This window comes from Rhinolophus ferrumequinum, chromosome X (assembly GCF_004115265.2).
Source record: "Rhinolophus ferrumequinum isolate MPI-CBG mRhiFer1 chromosome X, mRhiFer1_v1.p, whole genome shotgun sequence".
In the NCBI taxonomy this organism is placed as follows: Eukaryota; Metazoa; Chordata; class Mammalia; order Chiroptera; family Rhinolophidae; genus Rhinolophus; species Rhinolophus ferrumequinum.
This window is the reverse complement of record NC_046284.1, coordinates 2186464-2210513: the sequence shown is the minus strand read 5'-3', so window position 1 is coordinate 2210513 and position 24050 is coordinate 2186464. Positions and strand designations below refer to the sequence as shown.

Here is a 24050-nt window from a genome sequence, read left to right as displayed (position 1 = left end):
TGAAGGAGCCCTCTGACATGTGTTCCGCCTTCCTGTCCCCCAGTCTCTATCTCCCTCTGCGGTGCATGGGGTTGCAGAGCTATTTTGACACGAATAGCGCCCTCTTACCGCTGCACTGAGGCTATGGCAGAAGCCCTGGGGAGTCGGGGGGTGTGGAGCAGGAAGCAGGAGGAAGAAGACAGTGACAGTGTTTGGAAAATGAAACTTGGTTTTGAAGTCACTAGTGACTTCAAGGAAAGGCCTTGCCCAGCCTTCACTGTGCTAGAACCATCGGCGAAATGGTATAGGCAGGGTGAGCAGAGCCCCTCTGCGTGCCCAGTCGAGGGCCTTCGCTCTGCTGGAAAAGTCCCCAGAAAAAGCATGTCGCTCAGGGTCGGGGTGCTTAGCTGTTTCAGTTGGGCCACTCTGCTGCAGAGGAAGTACAAAGACGGGTAGCTTAGAGTTCCAGGGACCTCCAGCTTCCAGACTCCTATTTTGATTTCTCTATTACATGAGTGAACGGAAGATCTTGTGAACGGAAGATCTTGTCCTCCAAAGGTTGTCAAGAGGCTCCATAGGACATTCGGAGAAATAGCTCTTGAAAGTCTGTTCTGTGCAGCCACAGCACAGCATCAGGCGTTTCGGGAATGCTGGCGTCCCGGCTGGCCATCCGCCATGCCAGTCTTCTTCCCACTCGGAAGGGAATCATGTTGGGCATCTGTAGTCTTGAGTCAAGAAACAATGTCAGAAATATTGGCTTGATCATCAAAGGCAGCTGGTGCTTAGCCCAGGGTGGTGCTTGGGGGAGCCTGCGTTCTCTTACTCATTAATGAGTCCACAGTGGATGAAGATGCCAGCGAGGTAATACTGTGACACAATTTTGGGGGTGATGATGATATGCATCTTAGACAGCTATAACAATTGCTGTTCAGGGCTGCCAGACGGGGGGCCAGAGTTTCCAATATCACTGATTCTGGAACTGCCTGTTGCTAGATCACATATCCTAAACAGCTGCATGAACCCCTACCATTAGGTCACATCTAGGTGCTTGCAGATTCAGGGTCTGGTGAGCCCCCACCCCCGGCTTGTAGAGGGCCACCTTCTTTCTGTGTCCTCATATGGCCTGTCTTGGGCGTATGTGAAGACAAAGAGAGAACTCTGCTGTCCCTTCCTCTGTTCAGAAAGAACACCAGTCTCCTGACAGAGCCTTTCCCTCATGACCTCATATAAACCTGATCAATCCCAAAGGCCCATCACAGTGGGGGTTAGGGCTTCAGCATTTGAATTTTGGGGGGAGCACAAACATTCAGGCCCTGAAGCGTTAAAGCAAAGGAACAAAGCAACCCAGCTGTTATGGGAGGGAAATACTGCCGGAGAGCACTGGGAGGTTGTTCTGTGCTCCCCACCTCTGCCTGCTCTCAGGGGCCATTCACCAGCATCAGGCATGGCCTCAGTGCTCAAAGGGCTTCCCCTTTGGTGATACGATATAAAAGATTACAAAACTGCTAGAGTCAAATAGTAATAAATAGACAATATAAACAAAGGTCGCTGCTAAATACCTAGTATGAATTTGGAAGAAGGCAATTGGGAGGGGGGCAGGGTCACGGAGAAGGGTGGGACTTGGGTTGGGCCTCAGGGGCTGCCAGGAGACAGATGGCAGAAGCGGTGGGGCAGGGAGGAGGGCCCTGGGCTAGCTGAGTGCCGGAAGCTGCCACTTGCCCTTGAGGCCCAGTGCTCTTGTTTACTTCGCCTTCACAAACCTGCCTGACCAGTTTCCTCTGCTGTTTGCTGTGCATTCCTGTGATTTCTCTGGAGCCACACATCCAGACCTCGGGATTCAGGGTCCATCCCAGACGGTGGAGACTTTGTTTTGTTGTGTTTACCTATAGTCTAATGGTTATTCATGTAACAGATAATCTGCAGTTTTACAAAAGACTTTCCCTCCAATCCCTAAGTCACAAATCTTCACATGGAGGGGGGAAAAATAACATTTAAAATGTAATTAACATAACTTTCAAGTTATGTTAACATTTACATTGACAACTAATACGCAGATTATAAAATGAGCTTTCTAAGAACCTTTCTGATATTACAGACCTTCTCTCTTGAAGTATTTGTCATGTTGTTTCTTATGTCTGAGACATAGTGCCCTTAAATGTTCTTAGAAATATGAAGCGGTCTATCTAGCCTTTGAACTGAATTTAAAGAAAGTCCTAAAAATTAAAAAAATTAAGAAAACAATATTGTTGTCTGGATTGATACTACATGTCGGGAATTCTCACAGTCACATTCAAGGATCAGTCAGGCCGGTGGGAAGCAGAGCTCTTTTGTGTCCCATTTCTAACTCGTGGCATTTGAACATATGTTTGTAACTCAGCGAAGCGAGGAGACTCACAGACCTGCGTACTATGACTGCTTCCCATCAAGTTAAGCAGACCTACAGCTCTGGAAGGAAGCTTCTCTCACAGGTACTACAGTAGCAAAACATTTAGTTGGATCCATTGCTACTGTTTGTTCCTGTTTCTCCTTTCCCATGACCCACCATCAGGTCCTGAGAAGCCAAATGGCATAAACAGGCTCTAATGGAAGCCCGAATTAGCAACATAAAAGGCCCGTCCTACAGTTTTCACATGAGTATGTCAGTGATGTCAACACCAGGCTTTGAACACATTCCAGGCAGTAATTAGGTGGGCTCTTCCTGGCAATGAATGTAAATTGACTTTAGATTCAGGCTTGACAAAAAAATAGCTGAAGCCTTTTGACCTAACATGCAGCACATATTGTTCTTTCCCTGTTGCCATAGAAAAAGATAAAGCAAAATGCACCTAATTAACCCCTCTTCAGTGTGTCCACAACTTTATTCCAGTGTTTTTTGTTTTATTTTCAATGACACTTGACATTCAGTATTTTATATTAGTTTCAGGTGTACAGCGTAGTGGTTAGACATTTATATAGCAGTCCCCCTGCTCCCCCTGATTAGTCCAGTGCCCACCTGGCAACAACATACATAGTTATTACCATATTATTGACTACAGGCCCTATGCTGTACTTCACATCCCCGTGACTTTTTTGTAAACTTCCAATTTGTGCTTCTTAATTCCTTTACCTTTCCTAGCTCCCCAACACCCCGCCCAATTGGCAACTAGCAGTTTGTTCTCTGTATCTATGAATCTGTTCTGTTTGTTCATTTAGTTCTTTAGATTCCGCATATAACTGAGATTATATGGTATTTGTCTTTGACTTATTTCACTTAGCACAGTACCCTCTACTAGGTCCATCTATGTTATCATAAAAGGTAAGCTTTCATTCTTTTTTATGGCCCAGTAATACCCCATTGTATAAATGTACCACAGTTTCTTTGTCCAGTCATCTATTGATGTGCATTTCAGTTGTTTCCATATGTTAGCTATTGTGAATAGCGCTGCAAATGAAGATAGGGGTACATATATCTTTTTGAATTAGTGTTTTGGATTTCTTTGCATAAATACCCAGGAGAGGGATTGCTGGATTATAAGGTAGTTCCATTTTTAATTTTTTGAGGCACCTCCACACTGCCTTCCATAACGGCTGCACCAGTCTGCATTCCCACCAACAGTGGATGAGGGTTCCTTTTTCTCCACAGCCTCTCCAACACTTGTTACTATTTGTCTTGTTGTTGATAGCCGTTCTGACTGGGGGTGAGGTGATACCTCATTGTGGTTTTTATTTGCATTTCTCTGATGATTAGTGATGTTGAGCATGTTTTCATATGTCTATTTGCCATTTGTATGTCCTCTTTGGAGAAATGTCTCTTCAGGTCCTCTGCCCATTTTTCAATTGGGGTGTTTGGTTTTTTTGTTGTTGAGTTGCATGAGTTCCTTGTATATTTTCATATTAGCCCCTTATCAGATGCATCATTGGCAAATATAATCTCCCATTCAGTAGGTTTTCTTTTTGTTTTGTTGATGGTTTCCTTTCTGTGCAGAAACTTTTTAGTTTGATGTGGTCCCACATGTTTATTTTCCTTTTTTTCCCCTTGCCCGATGTGATAATATCAGTAAAAATATCACTAAGAGCAGTCAGAGTGTTTACTGCCTATATTTCCTTCTAGGAGTTTCGTGGTTTTGGGTCTTACATTTAAGTCTTTAATCTTTGAGTTTATTTTTGTATAGGGTGTAAGAAGATGGTCTCATTTCATTGTTTGCATGTATCTGTCCAGTTTTCCCAGAACCATGTGTTGGAGACACTGTCTTTACCCCAATGTATATTCTTGCCTCCTTTGTCATAGATTAGGCGACCATGTAGGTGTGGGTTTGTTTCTGGGCGCTGTATTCTGTGGGACTGCAGAGACTTTGGCCTGGTGATGTTTACTCTGAGCTGATTATATTCCTGCTTTCCCATCGGGCAGCGAGGTCCCAGCTGAAAGGAAGATTAGGCCAAGTGCCTCGAGAGCACGTGCATCATCCCTGTGGGCAGGCATGCAGCTCTGAGGGGATACTATTTGAAGGTCAGTGCTTAAACGTCTTTCAAGACCTGTAGCTACGCTTTCTCCTTGAAGACAGGCAGCAGCATTTCCCGCTGCCATGCTGAAGCTTAGCTTGGGAACTCCAGCCACATGTTCCGTAGGCCACACACTCTACCCTGCCCGTAAGATAAGTCAGTATGTTTCTGGCCTAGCCCCCCGATGTTTGAGAAGCGGCAGGAAAACTCACGATTCACAGACGAGCATGGCCGTAACCAAGGAGGAACGTATTCAGAGTTGAAGAAGAATCTTTTATGTAGACCACTCAGTGTGATCTTAGGCTGTTACTGCTGATATTTCCATAAGCTTTGTTCTCTCCTGACACAGTGTTCCCTTTTACTTGACCAGTCCTTAACTTGGACGTCTCCAGGAAATTCTTTTTATCTAGACCCAGAAAGAAGAAGGGATTTCTAGGCCTCTAGTCTCCCAGCACACCAGCTTGTCAATAAATTCAGACGTGTGGGGTGGGACCACGGGGCCAGAATGATTCATTATGGTCTTTCTTTAGGTGTCTGCAGGCAAATAGGTGTTGCTTTCTTCTTTTTTCCTGCTCATTCTTTTTCAGTCAGACCTTGAAAAGGTTGGTTGCTGTTTCATCTGGGCCTGACATGTGTCGGATTTTGTTACCCAGACTGGTTGTCTGATTTAAAAGGGGGGCAGCAGTATGGCGTCTGCCTTGACTTTCTCTAGAGCTTGCCTTAAGGATAAAAACGGGTGGGCAGGAGGATACTGGGTGGGAGGACAGGCCCATGTTGTGGAGAAAGCTTCCTCCATTGTCTGTCCAGGCCTAAGCTGAGCCATTTGTAACAAGGTGCCAATCCCCGTCACTTCCTTAGGTGTCCAGGCTGTTCCTAAGAGAGGCTGTCACTGCTAGATGCCCACAGCATAGCACGCTTCTTAAAGATGTTACATAGGTAGTCGATGCTTTTCCAAAGTGTATTATTAAGGTGTGATGCACATGCTTTTCTCGATTACATGAAATATATGTCATTCGAAAGGTGGTTTGACTTTCCTGCTCAGGCCTGTTCTCTTTTACTGGCTTACTTTCCACGTGAAAGGTTAGCCTGGTGGTGATAAAAATCCGAGGCCATGAAGTCAGTCGCACAATGCCAGGCTCCCTGGGAAGTGCCCTGTAGTGAGGCCAGATGGAGGTGCTGCTGTTCCCTCTGGCCGGAAGGGCCTCTCCCTGTCTCTGTCTTTGAAACCCTGAACCCTCGTTGAGGCCCCGCTCCAAAGTCAGCACCTCCTTGTAGCTCCCCACACTGAGTGTCCTCTAGGCCTTACTTTGTCCTGCCTTTGGGCCTCTCGCTCCACAGGGTCACAGTCACTTTGCTTCTGCATCTCCCATCTATCAGACAGTGCCCCACACAAAGTAGACCCAGCAAGGATTTAAATAGTAGGAGAAAGTTATTCTCTAGACATAGCCAAGTGGGCATTAGCTCCTTTTTTTTTTTTTTTTAACATGATTGTGACTTAGACCTCATGACATGTTTCTGAGATTTAAGAGCCCAGGTATAAAAGTCATCAGGAAAAGAGACAGTGGATTTAGAGAAAATCCACATCGTGGATTGGGAGAACAGATCAAAGCCATGACAATGGAAGGACAGGTGAAGGAATGGGGACTGTGTTGAGCCTCGTAGAGAAAACCTAGGAAGGACTCAGCCTCCTTAAATGTTAGAGCTGGAAAGAAACATAGAGAAGACTGAAGACATTTCCTGAGGCCCCCGTGTTCTGCAAAGCTCTTTTCCCATTGGCTGTTCTGATTGACAGAAAAGGAAATTCTCGTTAGTTCACCTTTTACGTTCTCAGTTGATTCTGTCAAATTCAAATATAACGCTTGCTATGTCTTTGACAAAATCATAGTTGAAGAAGCATTGTCAATTGTGTTATTCAGTATTTCTCCCATCACAATTCATCAAATAAAATCCAGACACACTTGGTATATTGATTTCTCCTCCTTTTTTAAGTGCCTAGAATATTTGTTTAATTAATGGATATCCTTAAGAACAATAGTGTATCATTAAAAATACTAGTTTTGAAGAATAGCCAGTTAAATGGGAAAAATTAATGATGTAATTTTCAAGAGAAAACTAAGGTTGCAAAACTGTGTATATATACTACATTTCCCATTTAGTGTAAACCGTATTTTTTTATTTATTACACAGTATTATGCAATACCACAACAATATGAAGAGTAGTTATTTCTAAGTTACATCAAATGTGATTTTTCTTTTTTAGACTTTATATTTTTCAGATTCTATAATGAGCTTTTATTACTTTAACTTTTAATGAAATCAATGCATATTAATAGTTTAAAATCTCAAATATTATAATTGTATATACAAAAAATATGAATCCCTATTCTCCCCTTTTCTTGCTCCACAAAGGTAACTACTTTTGAACATTTTCGCTGTAACAAAAAGAAATAGTAAATCTAAATAGCCCTCTATGTGTTAAATAATGGAGCTACAAAATAACAGGGACACAGAAATATAATCACATAAAAATTTAGGCATTTATTTCTGCCAGGAAAGAAACAATACAAATATATGGTGATGGAAGGAGAACGGACTGGGTGGTGAACATACAATGTGATACACAGAGGGTGCCAAAAAATGTACACACATTTTAAGAAAGGAAAAAAAACTATTAAAATTGTAATAATATACACCGATAACAAAAGATGAATACAAGTCATGTGTATACATTTTTTTGGCACCTCCAGTATATAGATGGTGTATTACAGAATTGTACACTTGAAACCTATGTCACTCACTAACCAGTATCACCCCAATAAATAATAAAAAAGAAACAATAGAAAAAGTTTATAGGAAAGGTAGGGCACCATTTCTAGAATGTAAAATTCAATACTGTTTAACCAAAAAATGTGAGACAACTAATTTGGGAGAATAGGGGAGGAAGGGTGGGTGAGTGCTATAGAAAACCAATGCATAAAACGTCTAAGAAGTAAAAAAGAATCAAGAAATAGCAAGAAGAAGCAGTTATTTAGAAATATATTCGAAAAGAAAAAAACAGCTAAAATATTTGAAAGTGGTCTTAAATTGACTTACATTTTTTAAAAGTTGTAAAAGAAATACATGCCTGTGGTTAAAAAAAAAACAAACAGATATTCAAAAATTAACAATAATTGGATCCCTGATATCCAGAAAACATCTTTACATCAACTTTACAGTATATTCCAGCTTCTTGCTGCTGTTGCCAAAGGTCAAGTGTGGTTGTATGAGGTGCTGAAATATATATTGGCTTGTCGTTGTTATGCTTCAAACTTGTAACCAGTAAACGTTCCTTTCTAAACTTCTGTAAGCTCATCCTAATCTCTCCTAATTAATTTCAACATCTTCGTCCTGTCCCTCCCCAAACTAATTTGTGCTTAATCCAAGTTCTGTTCTTTTCCTTACTCCAGTTGTTTTAAACTTCGAAGCCCATAGTGACATTTAGTGTTTGTCGCTGTCTCTCAGAATGAGGTCTTCCCATGCATGTCTTCATAGAAACATCTGACAGAATGCCTTCCTTGCAGTCCAGATACGTTCAGATTTGATTGTCGCACAGAACTCAGAACCTCAGGACAGAGTGACAGCCTCCCGAATCTGCTGGTCTCGGCCTCTCTCCCTACTGCTTTGAGTGTGTAAATTGACAAGGGAAGCAAAGGGCTTTTGTCAGAGTTTGCGTATTTTCATTTTCAAATAATCTGACACTGATTTCTTAAGGGTTCTGTTTCAAGAAGTTTAAAAGGTAGATGGGTGTTCACTCCATTCTGTGTTTTCACTTGGGCCTGCACATGGGGAAATAGTGTGTTTCGTTTTGTAGCTCCCAGCTGAGCCCCTGAGTCGGGCTGTGCGCGCAGATATGGTACCAGGAAATGTGTCCTACATTAGTTAGGTGTGTGACCTAGGTCACATTATTCTTCCTCCTTGAGCCTCGTGTGTGTGTGTGTGTGTGTGTGTGTGTGTGTATAGACATAGGTATAGGTGTGTGTGTGTGTGTGTGTGTCTGTATATATATATATATATATATATATATATATATGAGAGAGAGAGAGACTTTTTAGGGTCCCTTTCAGCTTTATCATCACGTGGGCCAACATCAGCCTTAGCTACTCCAGGACACAGGGTCCTTTTCTCTTGTGCGTTTCAACAGCGTTGAATACTTTCCTGTACCATTCACTGTTTGGGGTTGTGGTTAACATTTTTAAGCCCTATCTTCAGCTGCTTGTTGAAGATAAGTTTGTAAGCTGAGAAAGCCTATTGGTAGAGCTCGTTTGTTTCCCTAGGATGTGGGTGTGGGAGGGGACTTCCACCTCGTGTCCAAAACCTGGGAAGACATGGGACTCCTGGATTATTTTCCCTTATGCCCCTTGTTGGGAGAATGAAAAGTTTGTTTGGGAAGGGGGCACATATTTACAATTTCGGGACTGACATAAGAGTATGCCGTCTGGACTCTTCACTTGGTTGGCTTTGCTTTCAATGCCATCCTGGCATTTGGGGTGATCACTTCATTTTTTAAATACTCTGTGTTTCAGGGCCCTGTTTGATTATGACCGGACTCGGGACAGCTGCCTGCCAAGCCAGGGGCTCAGCTTCTCCTATGGTGACATTCTGCATGTCATTAATGCCTCTGATGATGAGTGGTGGCAGGCAAGACTGGTGACCCCACATGGAGAAAGCGAGCAAATAGGTGTGATCCCCAGTAAGAAGAGGTGAGTTGTCATGATCATCATTGTGTCTGTTTTAGTTTTCCTTGCATGCTTTAAGGTCCATTGTTCTTCTATTTTTCTTCTGTCCTTCCTCGCCCTCTCCTTGGCATCGATTTCTTTTTTTGCCTATTGTACTGTAAGTTGCTTGAGAACAGCGGATGTGCTTTATTATTCCTTTTTGGTGCTCAGGACATGGCTATGAATCAATGAGCCAAAAAGTGGCTTCTGAGACTGGGCACTGGCACTGATAGGGCTTCTTTCTGACTCTAAAACAGGGTGGAAAAGAAAGAAAGAGCTCGATTGAAAACCGTGAAGTTCCATGCCCGGACGGGGATGATTGAGTCGAACAGGGTAAGTGGGGGACCCCAAGGAAGTCAGCCAAAATGTTGAGAGGAGTAAGAATCTTGCAGTCTGTCTGGTGCATAAGAGAACGGGGGAGCACAAAGTAATGCCTGTCTTTCAGGGGGCTGGCTCTGCCCTATCAGAATACTGACTGCTTTTCCATAGATGCTACATCCAGTCTGTGCCCCACCCCTGGGTAACTGGCTCTTGAAGATGAGGTGCAGTTGGACTGTCTGCAAGGCTGGCTGGCTTGGGGCATGTGAAACCACTTGTGGGTGTCTCCCCGGTCGCAGATCCTGTCGGAACTGTGGGGACCCTGAACAGAACCTAGCCTCGTCATCTAATCAGGAAGGCCAGCCCCAGACCTGTGACTGCCCTTCAGACCAAATGAGGCATGGGGGCTCTTTCCATTCACCCCTGTTCTTCTGTGAGCTTTGCAGGCAAAAGAACTTCCGGAGACACGGAGCAGATGGCTCTGTGTTTATCAGTGGCACCTTAGGGCATATGTCCAGGAGGCTACAGTGACCTTTGTCCTTTAGGAAGTACCTGTGAGTCTGTGAGTCTGGATTAGGTAGAAACCTAACATCCCCACCACATTTTCCTGTAAACATAATTTTCCTCTTACATCAACTTTCATGTAATCTCATAGACTCCATTTGTGAAAGACGGTCTTTTATTTAGCTCATCATTGTCTCCATTTTAATTTTTCTTGCATGCTTTAAAATCCATTGTTCTGTTTTTTTTTCTTCTGTCCTTCCCCTCCATCTTCATGTTCTTTCACAGTCGATCAAAACGAAACGTAAAAAGAGTTTCCGCCTCTCTCGAAAGTTTCCATTTTACAAGAGCAAAGAAAACATGGCCCAGGAAAGCAGCATACAGGAACGTAAGTAGCAGCAGGGTACAGAGAGCAGACCGCCCACAGCCCCGCCGTGTCTTCCTCATCTTGTGAGAAGACTGGGAAAGTGTGTGTGTGTGTGTGTGTGTAGGTCTGCGTGCGTGTGCATGCATCCGTACCTGCTTATTGGCAGAGTCAGAGTAGAAGTTGGTCTGAACAGGGAGAAGTTGGGTCTTTTTCACTCAGCTCCCACTGCGAAAGAATGTTGCAGGCTCTGAGGTGGAGCTGCTCCCAGGACGGGCCTGCAACAACGTCCTGGTGCTGGCGTCAGGAGTGCCAGGCTGAGCTGTGTATGGTGGTGGCAGCAGTTCTCAGCCACAGTATAAGCTGTGGGAACTCAGTGCTGCTCTCTTAGCTTCGCCTTCTTGTGTTTTCTTTTCCTTAAATTCACTCATCTGTGTCAAGAGAAGAGTCTTTCCTTCGCTGGACACCTGGAGTCGGGCCTGCTTCTTGAATTACACATACACGGCTCTGACAGACTGACTGTCATCCCTGAGTGATGACAGAGCCAGCTTTCAAAATCAAACCCTTCCTACCTAAAGGAATTGACATGGAAGGGGGATTATATTATGTTGTCCAAATAAAGATGTATTGATATGTACAAAGCTGTTTTGCTAACAACATAGCTGAGCTAAACGCACTTTTTAAAGAACCACTTGAATCCTGAGGAATCTTCTTATTGTGACATTTGCCTCAGGAATTAACTCTTCTGACCCTAACCTTCAACACCAGGTCAGGCTGGTGAAATATTTCTCATGTGGCGCAGGGTAAACTCTAAACCCCTCCTCTTCTGCCTCACAAGGTCATCGTGGTAGACATAGGACATGGCCGTCCGGGATGGTAGGTGGTTCATACAGGAGCTCCCCCGTCCAGATGAGGTTACGGCTCAGTCCTGGGGAGCTCACTAAGAAGCCCTAGCTGCAGTTGCTTGTTCTCGTGAGGCCAGACGTGAGGTCACCACAGTACACCAGGTGACCCAGAATTTCTACGCTGAGCCCAGTCTGGGCAGGGTTCGCTGTTGGATGGCCCAGCCGCTGGGGGTGGGGTTGCCTGTTGGATGAGAGTTGAAGCTGCCTAGTGCTTATTCTCAGGAAGCTGAGCTCACCCCTATGGTCTACACAACTCAGGTCAGCTTTGAAGGCCACACATCAGACGACATGAAGCACACATCAGACGGCAGAAGGTCCTTGGGGTGATGAGAATTCTCCCTGCCTACCTGTCACAAATAGATGTTTGAGGGAAATGATTTCAGGAGCGAAGCAGAGACCTGGCTCTGTAACTACACGTTTAGTCAAAACCTGCCCTATTGATCTGGCTGTGGACCACCTCGTCCTCTCCATGCCCCCTGGCAGCAAGTGGGGCAGCATGAAGTCCAGGTGCCTTATGTGGCCTGGGACAATCTTTCTGGAGCAAGGTTCTTAGCCTCACTACAGCTATGGGTCTTCATAGTATTTCATACTTCTGTCACTAATGCTCACCTAGCTCTCTATTCTTCCTTCCCCTGTCTTTTTCCTCTATTTTCTCTCTTCTCCCCAATTCTTCCCCTCCCTCCCTCCCCCCTTCCCTCCCTGTCCTTGCTGTCTGTGAAATCAGGACTTCCCTGGGTTAAGTGACGATTATTATGGAGCAAAGAACCTGAGTAAGTCAACTTACGCACCATTAACTGTATTTCTGGCATGAGCGGAGATGCTGGGGTTGGGGGTGGAGGGGATGTGGGTGAGGGCGAAGGGTGATGGGAGGGCAGTGTTTATGAGAACCCCTGTACCACAGCAGAGGGGTACACTGTGAATGTCCCACTTCTGCTTTAGATCCCTGGTGCCCTAAGTAAAGCCTGCCATTCATGTCTTTGTTTCCCTTTTGTACCTTGAAGTGGTGGGGAGCCATCTTGGCATCCCACCTATGAGTGAGGTGGGTGAGAAGTTCTCCAGGGCGACCACCCAGCTCATCTCTAGGTTGTTGTTGAGGTGAAGGGGGCCTACTGGTCGGCATCTTCTCCCCATGACATAGGAACTGGGCTTCACAATGAGCTGATTCAGCATCTCCAAGTAGGGGCAAGAGTGCTGTGAAGCCCTTTACCCAACTCGCATCTGGAGTCTCTAAGAGTCTGAGCTGGTGGGGGCCTGAGCAGCATTTGTGGACCACATATATCCAGTGCTTTAGTGTAGGAAAACCGTGACTGGAAAATGATCCTAGAGTGGGAGATGAACGGCCCTAGATGGCGGCCTGGGCATCCCCGCCGTACGGCCGTGCCGGGCGGCTCCTCTCAGCGTATACGCTCCTTCAGTAAGGACTGAAGGCATGCTGGTAAAGGAGCTTCCTCGGGACTGCTCAGGAACTAGCCATGGTGCTGACGCAGCCAGTCCTTTCTGGGGGGCCACAGCATATCACGGTCTGGAACAGTGTCCTCTTGGCTGAAATGAGCAGTGTCTCTCCATAGTTTGTTCTGTCCATGTTTCATCTTCATCCACCTGTTGTCTTGGGAGTGGTAGGCTGTGTTTGGGCCAAACTGTGCCTTGTGCCTCCTGTGAGATGTGGGCAGGTCCCCAAAGGCTGTCTTGTCCTCCCAAGTTTTCTCCCTGTTGTCTCCGTTTCAACGTGTCTGTCTTTTGGTGGGTGGGGCAGCTGTCCCCTCACTGCCGAGGCCACGCTCTCCTGGGCAGCGCTGGCAGGACAGCCGTGGGTCCCTGGTGACTGCTTAGACTCTTAGTGTGGATTTCAGGGCCGCTGTCTGGGAAGGAAATTCCCAGAAGTCCCTGGACTTCTCTTTGCTACTGTCGCTGCCTTTCCTTTGCTACTGGCCTTTGGGAGCTGCGTTCTGAGGTCGGATTTGGAAGCCATCCAAGTCAGTTCTTTTGATTCAGACGAAGACCATGCTGCCAAAGAATGTAAGGCTCAGAGTGTATAGGGAGGGACCTGGTGGACCGAGAGGGCTCTGGCGACAAGTCCGAGGTCACCAGGGGCTCAGGATTGGGGCTGCACCTGTGCCTCCCAGTTGGTACCCTGGATGTGGCAGGTCTCCTGGAGCTTTGAGTTTTGTGCCGCGTGTGACCTCTCAGTGGTGTGTTCTGAATCGGAGTCTCTTTCTTGTTGGCTTGCAGAGGGAGTGACATCCAACACCAGTGACAGCGAAAGCAGTTCCAGTAAGTGTGTGTCATTCTCTCCCATGTCATGTAGCTCCACCATGTGTCCCCCCCGTCCTCATTCCAGCGTCGCACAGCTACCATTCTGTTCAGAGGCTACTGCTTCTTTTAGCCATGTACACTTGGAGATCCTGGACATGCTGTGGCCATTTTCGTCCTTGTGGGATGGGGTTTAGGCCAGGGATTAAAGGAGAGCAGAATCCCTGCAGTCCTGGCTGGGACCTGACTTAAAAGCGCCCCTTGGGCCCTGGCAGGGTTGAGCTGCCAGTGAGCAAATCCCTGCCATAGGCACGGTGGACTACAGGTGCTGCCAGCTTTGTAGATTAGCTCAGCTAGCAAAAGAGCAGTGGCCCCTGTGGGATAGTGGCTTGAATTGGCTAGGACCTGCTGGATTAAGGCTTGCCCTTGCCTTTTAGCTGCATTACATGACCAGGTAACTGCCCAGTTTGCCTTCAGAGATCCCGTGACCAGCCCGGACCCCATGAAAGGGAGCTGTCATTAGAGGCCTTGGAAAATGTGCCTGTGAGCAGGCACCTTGGGGCTTGATGCAAGTCACTTCCTTCCGCTGGCACTGCCGCCAGCCACTTTGGGACCTCCAGACACCCAGCCCCAAGGGACTTGGTGACTCTTCTAGGGAAAGCTCTACTGTGAGGACAGAGCGGGCCTCAGTACCGCTCTTAAAGGGCGTTGAGGACCTCAGTCTCTCCTTGTGCCACTTTTCTGATTCTTCTTCCACTGAAGGGGGGAATAGGTAGACCCTTAAAAGGGCAAAGTTAGGCTGCAGCTCTGGGGACCTGCACAAGTGCCCGGACTGCCCTGCCTGCCGGCGAGGGGACAAAGGTAGTATGTCTTGACCACAGCAAGAGGACAGCTGAGCACAGTTGACTGTGACCTATAAGAATGGTTCCTGAGAAATGGGTGGTTTGGGGTGGCAGCTTCCTGTTTTCTGGGTCATGTCCCTTTGTTCAGCTACACTTCGGTGAACAAAGGGACCCCTGACTCCTGTGCCAGGTGAGGGTTTCCTGTGCTTTCTGGCCAATGGGAAGCAGACAGGCCCCCAGGGCAGGTGTTAGCAGGCCCTAGTTGGCAGACGGGTGAGGTACACATTTTGGAGAGACGTCAGAAAGAGCTCACCTGCCTCCTGTCTCCTGTTTTTGTTGCAGAAGGTCAAGAGGACGCTATTCTGTCCTATGAACCAGTGACTCGGCAAGAAAGTAAGCCCTTCTCGGAGAGTCTTGCCTTCCAGCTAGTCGTGCAGTCCTGGGAGCCAACACATGGTGGGCTGTGGTGGGGTAGGAAGGCAGGGCCAGGCCCCAGCTGCCTGATCTCCTCCTTCCTAGTGGTAGAGGCGGGTGGGGGGGCGCTTCCAGATGTGTGCCCCACACTCCACATGTGCTTGCTGCTTGGGGTGCTTTCCAAAGCACGGGGCAGGTTTACAAAGATAGCAGAGGGCGATTTCAGTGGGTGTGGCCGCTGCTAAAAGGGAGGTCCTGGTTACTTCCCTTCGTTGGCTCCTGAAAGATTTTTCCTGAATCTGTTGCAAGGGGAGATGCTTCTGGTTGCAGACTTGCCTCAGACTTCAGTATTCTAAATGGTCTTTGATGTCTTTGTGGGTAGAAGGGCAGCGAATGGCTGCGGGTGCTCGGGCCTGTGTCGTGGCGGCTTCAGGGCCTCCGTGTCCTGGGCAGACTGGCAGGTAGAATGGGCCATGCAGTGGCAGCCGCACTCACTGTCCCCTCGCTCTCTCTGCAGTTCACTACGCGAGGCCTGTCATCATCCTGGGCCCCATGAAGGACAGAGTCAATGACGACCTGATCTCCGAGTTCCCACATAAATTTGGATCCTGTGTGCCACGTAAGTGCCCAGGAAGGCTTTGGGGGTGGGGTGGTGCTGGCCTGGTCCGGTTCTAGGGTTCCCTGGAGGAGGTTAGGCAGCAGTAGATTGCCCCAAAGCTCTTGGGGTTGGCAGGACTGAGACGTCAGACCGGCCCGCTCGCTCCCAGAGACATTTGAGTGCTGATGGGACAAATGCGGGGAACCAGCCCAAATGGTATTGACGTGGCCCACTAGTCAGCTGGTTAGGCTCTCTGGCTCCTGCACCAGGGGTTGGCTGGCCCGGGACACCCCACCTATCTGGTCCAGTTTAAGGTAACGCAAATAGCCCCCTGTGTGTGCGACTTGGCGGTTAGAGGAGAAGGCGGCAAGACAGGCTTCTTCCCACTGTCCTTGCTCTGCACAGCATTTCCTTCCTTCCTTCCTCCCCGCCTGCCTTCAGACACTACCCGGCCTCGGCGTGATAATGAGGTGGATGGGCAGGACTACCACTTCGTGGTGTCCCGAGAACAAATGGAGAAGGACATCCAGGACAGCAAGTTCATCGAGGCCGGCCAGTTCAATGACAATCTCTATGGGACCAGCATCCAGTCAGTGCGCGCAGTCGCAGAGAGGGTAAGGACAGGAGGGGGCCCTGCTAAAGAAGTAACGCTCCAAGGGAACACAGAGTGCCCCTCCTCCCGGCACAGGCATCACCCACCTGAATAGGGACCCCTCTGAACACCTGGGCTTTTGTGGGTAATAGAAACAAAACGTGCAGCCTGGGGACCTCAGGTATAATCTCCGCGGCCTTCCTGGTGGTCACAGGTCCCCCGGGTGGATGTGTGGGCTCCTGCAGGGACTGGGTGGGCTCATGCAGGTCTTCGCTTTTCCAGGGCAAGCACTGCATCTTGGACGTTTCTGGCAATGCTATCAAGAGGCTGCAGCAAGCACAAGTTTACCCCATCGCCATTTTCATCAAGCCCAAGTCCATCGAAGCGCTGATGTAAGTATTTGCTGAGACTCAGACACTCCTGGCTAGGACAGGGCCCTGGGCAGGAAAGAATACAGTGATGGGCTGGGCAGGCGGGAGCCCCAGCAGGAGCTCGGAGGGCTGTCTGCTCACCATCAGCTCCTGGCCCATGCATGTATTCCCGGGCAAGCTTGTAGATCTGGAAGGTTTGAGGAAAATGCTCACGGGGCAGCTGAGCCAGTTTTCAGGGAGCAGGGAGCCTGCAGTAATCCTTCGTGTCCATCAAAACACTGATCCAGTCCGGTATTATTTTGCTGCCTTCTTCTATCAGGGAAATGAACCGACGACAGACATATGAACAAGCAAATAAGATCTATGACAAAGCCATGAAACTGGAACAGGAGTTTGGAGAGTACTTCACAGGTAAGACTCCCTGCTGCCCAGACTGGGTCATGTGGGCCCAGCCAGCACCTCTTTGAGAAAAGTCTCCACGAGGCTTAGACACCTTGCACAGAACTCCTGGGGGCCTCTGAGCTCCAGCCTTCGCAGAGCAGGACAGTTTCGCCATTTCCAGTGCCAACCACCACCACCAAATGCTGCCTTACACCCTCTGTTCTTTGTCTTCATGTCCCCACTAGAGTGTGGGCTCCCTGTCTGACTTTGCTTCCCTGCCTCCCAACCCCCATCCAGGGTTGCTGCGGTAGGTGCTGAATACACGTTGCTTATTGAGGCGTTAGTGTGGTTTTCAGGTTGTGTGGCAGTGTGTGCGCATGTGTGTGTTTGTGTGGCCACCTACTTTACAAGGTCGGTTCCTAAGAGGCTGCCAAGCTGTCTGTAATATGCTGCTTGCCTTTTAAAGTATGGTGACATACACAGGCAGGTTGGTGCTGAGTCAACTAGCTGCTGGCATCCGCGTCCTTGTTTGCCAGGCTCACCTCTGACCTCGAGCAGGTGCGATGGCCCCAGGAGCACTGTCTCTTGCCAGAAATTGTGGCTTTCAGCTCTTTCTCTGGATAATCGAGGTTTTCCAAATCTTCTAGTCACGGCTACTTAAGAAGTACCAGCTGGTGGCCGAGAGCTATATAAGCTGCAAGATCTGGCATCTAAGGGGTGCTGAGTAAACACTGAACGACACTGTCTCAGCAGATTGACTTCAAGCCCTGGGCTTGGAGTACCTGCCAGTCTCCCCTGCTGCCCTGGGCTCATACACAGCTACCCCCACAGTCGTGAGGGTGCCTCGTGCTGGGCTGAGCTGTAGCACTGTTGGGACAGGCTGGATGGCTTGGGTTTGGGGGTGCTGTGGGTGGGCCACAGTACTAATTCTGCTTTCCCCTTCACTTTAGCCATTGTACAGGGTGACTCACTGGAAGAGATTTATAACAAAATCAAGCAAATCATTGAGGACCAGTCTGGCCACTACATTTGGGTCCCATCCCCTGAAAAACTCTGAAGAATCCCCTCCAACCTTTCTCTTGTGAACAGAAGAAATCAAGCCCCTCTTCCCTCCTTCCTCTTCATTCCTGTCCCCACGGGGAGAACAAATGACTACTGTTCTTGTCCCCTTTTTTAGATATGTCAAAAAAAAATTGAGTTTTCTAGTCCTGTTGTGTTTTTTTAAATTTCCGTTTTGTTTGAGTTTCTTTTGGGATGATGCCATCTCACTCATCATGTGACTGTGCCCGTTCCTGCATGGACCTTTCCCAAGCACTAGCACAGGTGCAGATCCATCAGAGTCATTGTTTTCCTACAAATCAAGCAGAAGCAACGCGAAGAGAGGAGGACTGATGGAAAGACAGACTGGCCAGCGGTGCGTGCTGACATGCTCCCGGGCATTTCCACATACCTGTTCTCATGGAGCTCTGAACGATGCAACGGCATGGCCACAGAAAGGATCTTATTTATATATAGATATATATATGTAATTTATATAAAATATATAGAAATTATCATATATATATATATTATACACGCTCATATAATATATATATATCACACATTTGGACTAGAAAATCTATGGAGACTTCGTCAATGGTACTGTGTTATCAGAGAAATGCTTTAATTTTCATATTCCAATCCGATGGCATCTTATATCCCAACTGGTTGGGGACGGATTGAAAATGGCAGTACGTGCTGTACCGAGGGCACTCGCATTTGGTCATCCTCTTGAGAGCTAGGGTTTTCTCGAGCAGGGTCAGCCAGAGGCCTGCCAGAAGGGGCGACAGGGGTGGAGACGTGGCCCGAAAGCTGCTGCTGCCCTGGAGAGAGAATGGCTACCAGTGCTCCCTGTTAAATTGCCTATTGTTTTATGCCACCTGATGTGTCTGCATGACAGGTTTCCTTTTTGTTCATTTTTAAGCTGCTGTTAAACCAAAACCATGTTGTGCTACTGTGTCGGCCTTTTCATTATTCCAGATTTTCCTTACTATTTAAGCGAATGCGTAGACTCCAGTCTGACGGTGTTCTGAAGGCTCGTGATGTGGTGGTGTTGCCGGGCCTTGTGGTAGGTAGAGTAGGTGACCCGTGCTGGGCTGGTGACGACTGAGAGCAGGAGCCGGGCTCTGCACTGTGATGTGGCCCTTCACTCACCTGCCTGGGATGAGCTGCGCTCAGCTGAGTTTCCTTTAAGGGCCCGCCCACAGGGACTCAGTCACCTTGCAGGTCTGTGCTGGGCCAGCCGTGTCACGACAAGTTGGATTTGGTTTTTTTTCCACAGCTGCTTCATATGCCCTACCCTAGCCCCTCACCAACAGCTGGTGGCTTACTGTTTCTTCCAGAAGGAAGTAGACAGTCATGCTGTCAGTTTGAGCAGTAGAGCTAAGAGTCGCTTACTGGTGAGACATGAAACCTTGTCGTCCTTTCCCAGAGGCAGACGGCAGTGGTTGTGGCCAACGGACTCTTTCTTTGACCGTAAATGCAGGTAGCAGGTGTGGCTCAGGCCCCACCCCACCCCCTTTGAAGCCACCGTGCCTCTGTCACCTCCACGCTGGAGGCGTGACACGGGAGGAGAATGTGCATGTGCTTGGCCCCCAAGGCCACTGTTAGGACAGTGCAAATGACGCCATGTTGAAGACACTTGAGTGCTACCAGCCAAATTTAGGTAAACTTGAGGGTGAAGGAAGGGCAGCAGATTTACCTGGGCAGTGCACTGGATTGAAGGTGGAAACAGACGAAGTGATGGCCAGTTATGACTGGTGAGGAGGGGCAAGCAGGGAACAAAAGCAAAGACTCAAAAGTAAGCATGACACTAGTTGGTTTACCAGTGTTCCTTCCATGGAGACATATATTTTTTAATAAACGATAGTTGCAATGAACTGTGGCTCAGACACCTTCTTGAAATAGTTGAGAAGGGAGGGATGGGAACACAGCAGTGGGAAAAATACTCCAAACTTTTGTTTGGGGGTCAAAGGGCTCTACTTACTATCAGCTGACCGAGCGAAGTTCGTTGCTTCATCCAACTTGGGATGGTTCTAGACCTCTGGTCATAGCAGGTCCTTTGTGAAAGCTATGTAATCGGCCTTCCACCCCAGCCCCAAACACTGCCTCAAACAGCACCAATCAGGTGGTGGGGGGAGGGTCCCCACATCCTTGGCAAAGTGCTGACATTTTTCCAAATGTACACTAGCTAGGAGATGCCTGCTGCAGCAAAGAGGTTTGTTAGAGAAAGCAGAAGCCAGCTTAGTGGTACAGAACTAGGCAATACAGTAAGAAAAAGCTGGCATGCCAGCCACCAGTGTCCCCAGAAAGCACTGACAACTCGGGGAAATGGGTCCCAAAGAGGCCCCAGTTTGCAAAGCGGGGTGGCAACCAGCCCTCTGAAGAGAGGAGTGCTTGGATCAGGTATTTATGTGTGGAGAAGCCCAAGGAGGCACTACCACAACCGAGGTCAACAGCGACAGATGACTGACGAAAGGAGCCACGCTGATGTGTTGGCTGGAGTGCAAAAAGGACTGTCCTGACCAGTTTGTGGTGCTTCCTTTCACACATCTGCTAGAAAGCAGCTCTACAAAAGAGGGAGCCCCCAAGCGCCCCATGTGGTCTCAGGAAATGGGCTCCTATGGATAAAGGGAACAAAGTAGCTACCCTGTGTTGGGACTTCAGAGCTGCTGTCCCTCCTAGAAGAAAATTCAGCTCCCAGCAACTTAGAAACACCGAGGGTAGACACCCCCAACCCTAAGCTCTGTTGTGACCTAGTGGCTAGAGCCCCTGTCCACACACGGGGTCCACACCAGGGTCTCCTCATTCTGCTGCTGAGAATACTGCTAATCACGCCTCTGTGTCTTCATCTTTAACTGACCTTAAATTACAGTATTCATAGATGATACGACGGCATATAGTTCAGGTGCAAATGACCAACTATCTCAAGGTGAAAGCCTTCTAGAAATTAGCTAATGAAAGCAAACTCTTCACCCAACACAAGTGTGGAAGTTGGGCTCACGGATGAAGCTCATATAGATGCAGGAGAAAGCGGGTGTTGAGCTGCAGGACAGGGAAGAGACTAGAGGGGAAGTATCCTGAGTGGGTCAAAGTGAAAAAAGGTTGGGGCTGAGAAGGGATACCAGGCGCGAGTAGAAAGGCCAGTACTAAAGGGCGATGGAGCCCTTTCCACAGGGGCAGTGCTTATCCGGTGCCAACCACTAGAAGCCCAAAATGTCAGAAAACCTTGGAAAAATGAGCTGAGTGCCCTTGGTCTTCTCAAGGCAGCCCAACAAAAGACTCCTGAGCAACTCCAGCGGGGCCTGGCTGTTCTCAGTCGGCCTGTGTTCCCAACCTTCATCCTTTTTCTCTGTCCCCACCTAGGATTTTGTGGCTTCGATTACATTAATCCTTCTATCTAGTCGGTTCCTTGTCACCTCTCAGCCATTTTATTCTCACAGCAAATAACTTTCTGAAGCTCAACTTTCAATTTCCTCGAAAGCCTCTCTCTTCCCCCATCACATCCCAGAAATAGCAGAACTGGCTCCTGCGCAATTCGGCTCCTCCCCAACAAGCAGGGTCTCCATACCGAGAACTTTGCCAGAGAATAGGAGAGCTGCTTCAGCAATGAGCTCCAAATAGAGCCAGGGTGACACCCACTGGTGGTTTTCAAGTTAGGCCAGATGAACTACCTGTGTGTCCTATCCGTCACTGGCACTCTCACCAGAAGTGTCTAGGACTGGAAAGGGGGTGGTTTGAGAAGAGGGGTCCAGACCTGCCTGCTCACAGTGGGGAGCATGCGCAAGAGGAGGTTCTGGCTGGCCTCTCTGTCCCCACAGTCGCCCTCCACATAGCTGACAGAAACCAGCCAACATTTATTTTGTGTTCACTGTGTGACAGATACCGTACTAAGTGCTTTATGCATTTTAATTCACTTATTGTCCAAACAGCCCTTTGACATAGGTGCTTTCCTACGTATAAAAGGAGCAAAGTACTGGCCTGTAGCCACACTGTTACTGGAACATTATCTTCATGCTCCAGATGAGGAAACTGAGGCATGAGGCAGTCACACAGCTAATATGTGGCAGGCTGTCAAACAGGCTGGCTGGCTGGCTGTGCTTCTAAGCGCTATGCTATGCCACCTGTCACTGCCACACTTGGAACATTTTATTGCCCTTTTCTCTTTACATCTGTCTTCCTCTCCTTGACCCCTCTTCGAGAGCAAATTATATCTGATTCATCTTCATCTTTCCAGCATTTAGCACAATATCCCACATATTAGGAGCCCATTAAAAGAGAAAAGATGTGCTAGTCTTTGGCTCAAATGTGGAGGGAAGAGATTTGACTAGGCCCATGCCTGTGGTGAACATGACTTCTTTTGGTGGTGTTTTCTGGAATCCCTGCAACTTCCTCTGGGATCGAGCTCCATCGATCATGACTCTCCTTCAGCTCCTTCCCCTTCTTTTCACTCGGCTATCTTCTCACCAAGAACTGCTCTGCTCCCACTCACTCACCGTGCATTTGTTCATTCAACACAAGCTCTCCAGGTCAGGCACGACCTCCCAAGCATGACATCCAAACGCCCCTTTCTCAGCCTTAATGTTATAAAAAGATGAAAATGACACGCCCTCGCTGTCACCACTGACGACATTTCTTTTTCGACTACTTTGGCTTTTCCTTGACTCCTTCACACAATCTTCTCCCACCTCCCAAGTGTCACCATTTTCCTAGATACCTAGGCCCCAAACCTGATTTCTCTCCCTTGGTGCTGGAAAAACAATGGCTAATCAGATGAAGACGGGCTCCCCTCTCAAGGACCTTATAGTCTAGCGGAAAGAGGGCAACAAACAAGTAAACGTGTAAGTATGTAATTACACGTTGTGCTAAATGCTATAAAGGAAATAAATAGGATGCAGTGAGAGGGGATGACAGAGTGAGGGGAGCTGCTTAGAGAAGGTACCTAGGGAAGGCTTCCGTAAGGAGGTGCTATTCGGGCTGAGACCTGGAAGACGAGTAGAATCAGCCTGTGGAGGACACCACCTGGTGGAGGACAGGTGTGGCATGTGGGGGAGGGGAGTATAACACCCTCCACTGGCCCCGATCTGCTTTTCCAGCATCATCTGCTGATGCTTCTCTACAAACCAATCTAGACTACTTGTCTTTTTACGTGTGAGCAAGGCCTCTGTCTAGAATGTTTCCAGTCTTCATGTCTATGAAACCCTTCAAGCTCCAGCTCAAATGTCATTTCCAAAATGATGTCATTGGTCACCTCCCTTCTTTTGCAGCACTCCAGCAGTTTACACTGAACTTGCTCTGTTCTTCCTTTCATGGCAGTTATTTGTCCACAATGTACTTCTACAACTAGATAAAAACCTTCTAGAAGGCTGGGATGGCATCTACTCTATCTTTGTATCTCTCAAAGCAGCTAACACATGCTCAGTAAATGATTATTGAACTTCCCATTTTTGGACTTCAATGTCTTAATCTGAAACATGAGGAAATAGGAGATATTGATGATGAGAAAACAGAATTCTAAAGGACATGTACTATGCTGACCCCCCCAAGAAAAGATAGTTCATGTCTTTTGCAAATTTTCAGTTAAAAACAAATAAACGAGCCGTGATGCAGAGGACACAGAAGGCTTGAACACAGCTGTCAACGACCACAGCACATGGAACATTAAGTTCCTGCACGGAGATGCGGCTAGGTGCCTGCTGTGAGAAGCAAAGGAGCATGGGAGACGTGTGGGCTGGCAGAGGGAAGTAGTACGGGCACCGATGTGCCACCAGACGCCCTCAGGGGCCAGTTCAGGGGTCCTACAGTGTGGCAGAGGAGTTGCTGGTGGTAGTTACCAGCCAGAGCTATTTGAGATGAGGGAGGGTGGGGAGGGGCACAGTCTAACCGGGAGGTGTGGGAACTGTCCTAGCACCCCGTGTGGTGATGTCCCAGCTCTGTCATAGTTGGAAGAATTGCTGGCTCTCTGTTAAATGAAATGCAAGCTTTTCAAATTTCCACTTCTCATGAAGTAAAACGGTTCATGAACCAGCTCTCTATTCTGGTTTATCAGAGAGGTGGACGTGTTATTCCTAAGTAGAATTGGGGGGAGACAAAAGAAATCAGGAGGTAAAGGTAAAAAGATCCTAAGAAACTCAAGGGGAAGCCTGGCTGCTGTTAAGGAGAGGAATGTCAACAGAGGAGCCGACAAGGGCACTCACTCTCCAAGGTGTGAACCGGGTCGTTCCAGAGAAGGAAAAACAAGACACAAGAGAGAAAGTAAAAGGG

The 24050-nt window shown here is 47.9% G+C and overlaps 1 protein-coding gene across 9 annotated transcripts in view; it reads left to right on the top strand.

The window, feature by feature from the left end:
• DLG3 (discs large MAGUK scaffold protein 3) overlaps positions 1–18742 on the top strand; it is a 49946-nt gene extending 31204 nt beyond the window's left edge. For 5 of the 9 annotated variants that reach the window (XM_033112486.1, XM_033112536.1, XM_033112544.1 and 2 more), the window contains 10 exons: positions 9021–9197; positions 9470–9545; positions 10320–10419; positions 13530–13571; positions 14735–14785; positions 15324–15425; positions 15846–16018; positions 16279–16388; positions 16687–16778; positions 17699–18742. In XM_033112486.1, coding sequence (XP_032968377.1) covers positions 9021–9197; positions 9470–9545; positions 10320–10419; positions 13530–13571; positions 14735–14785; positions 15324–15425; positions 15846–16018; positions 16279–16388; positions 16687–16778; positions 17699–17805 — 1030 coding nt within the window. In that variant the 3' untranslated portion in view covers positions 17806–18742. Of the gene's footprint in view, positions 1–9020; positions 9198–9469; positions 9546–10319; positions 10420–12024; positions 12071–13529; positions 13572–14734; positions 14786–15323; positions 15426–15845; positions 16019–16278; positions 16389–16686; positions 16779–17698 lie in introns of all 9 variants that reach the window. The other 4 variants (XM_033112499.1, XM_033112515.1, XM_033112491.1 and 1 more) reach the window with 4 other exon arrangements.
• Positions 18743–24050: the final 5308 nt, after the last annotated feature.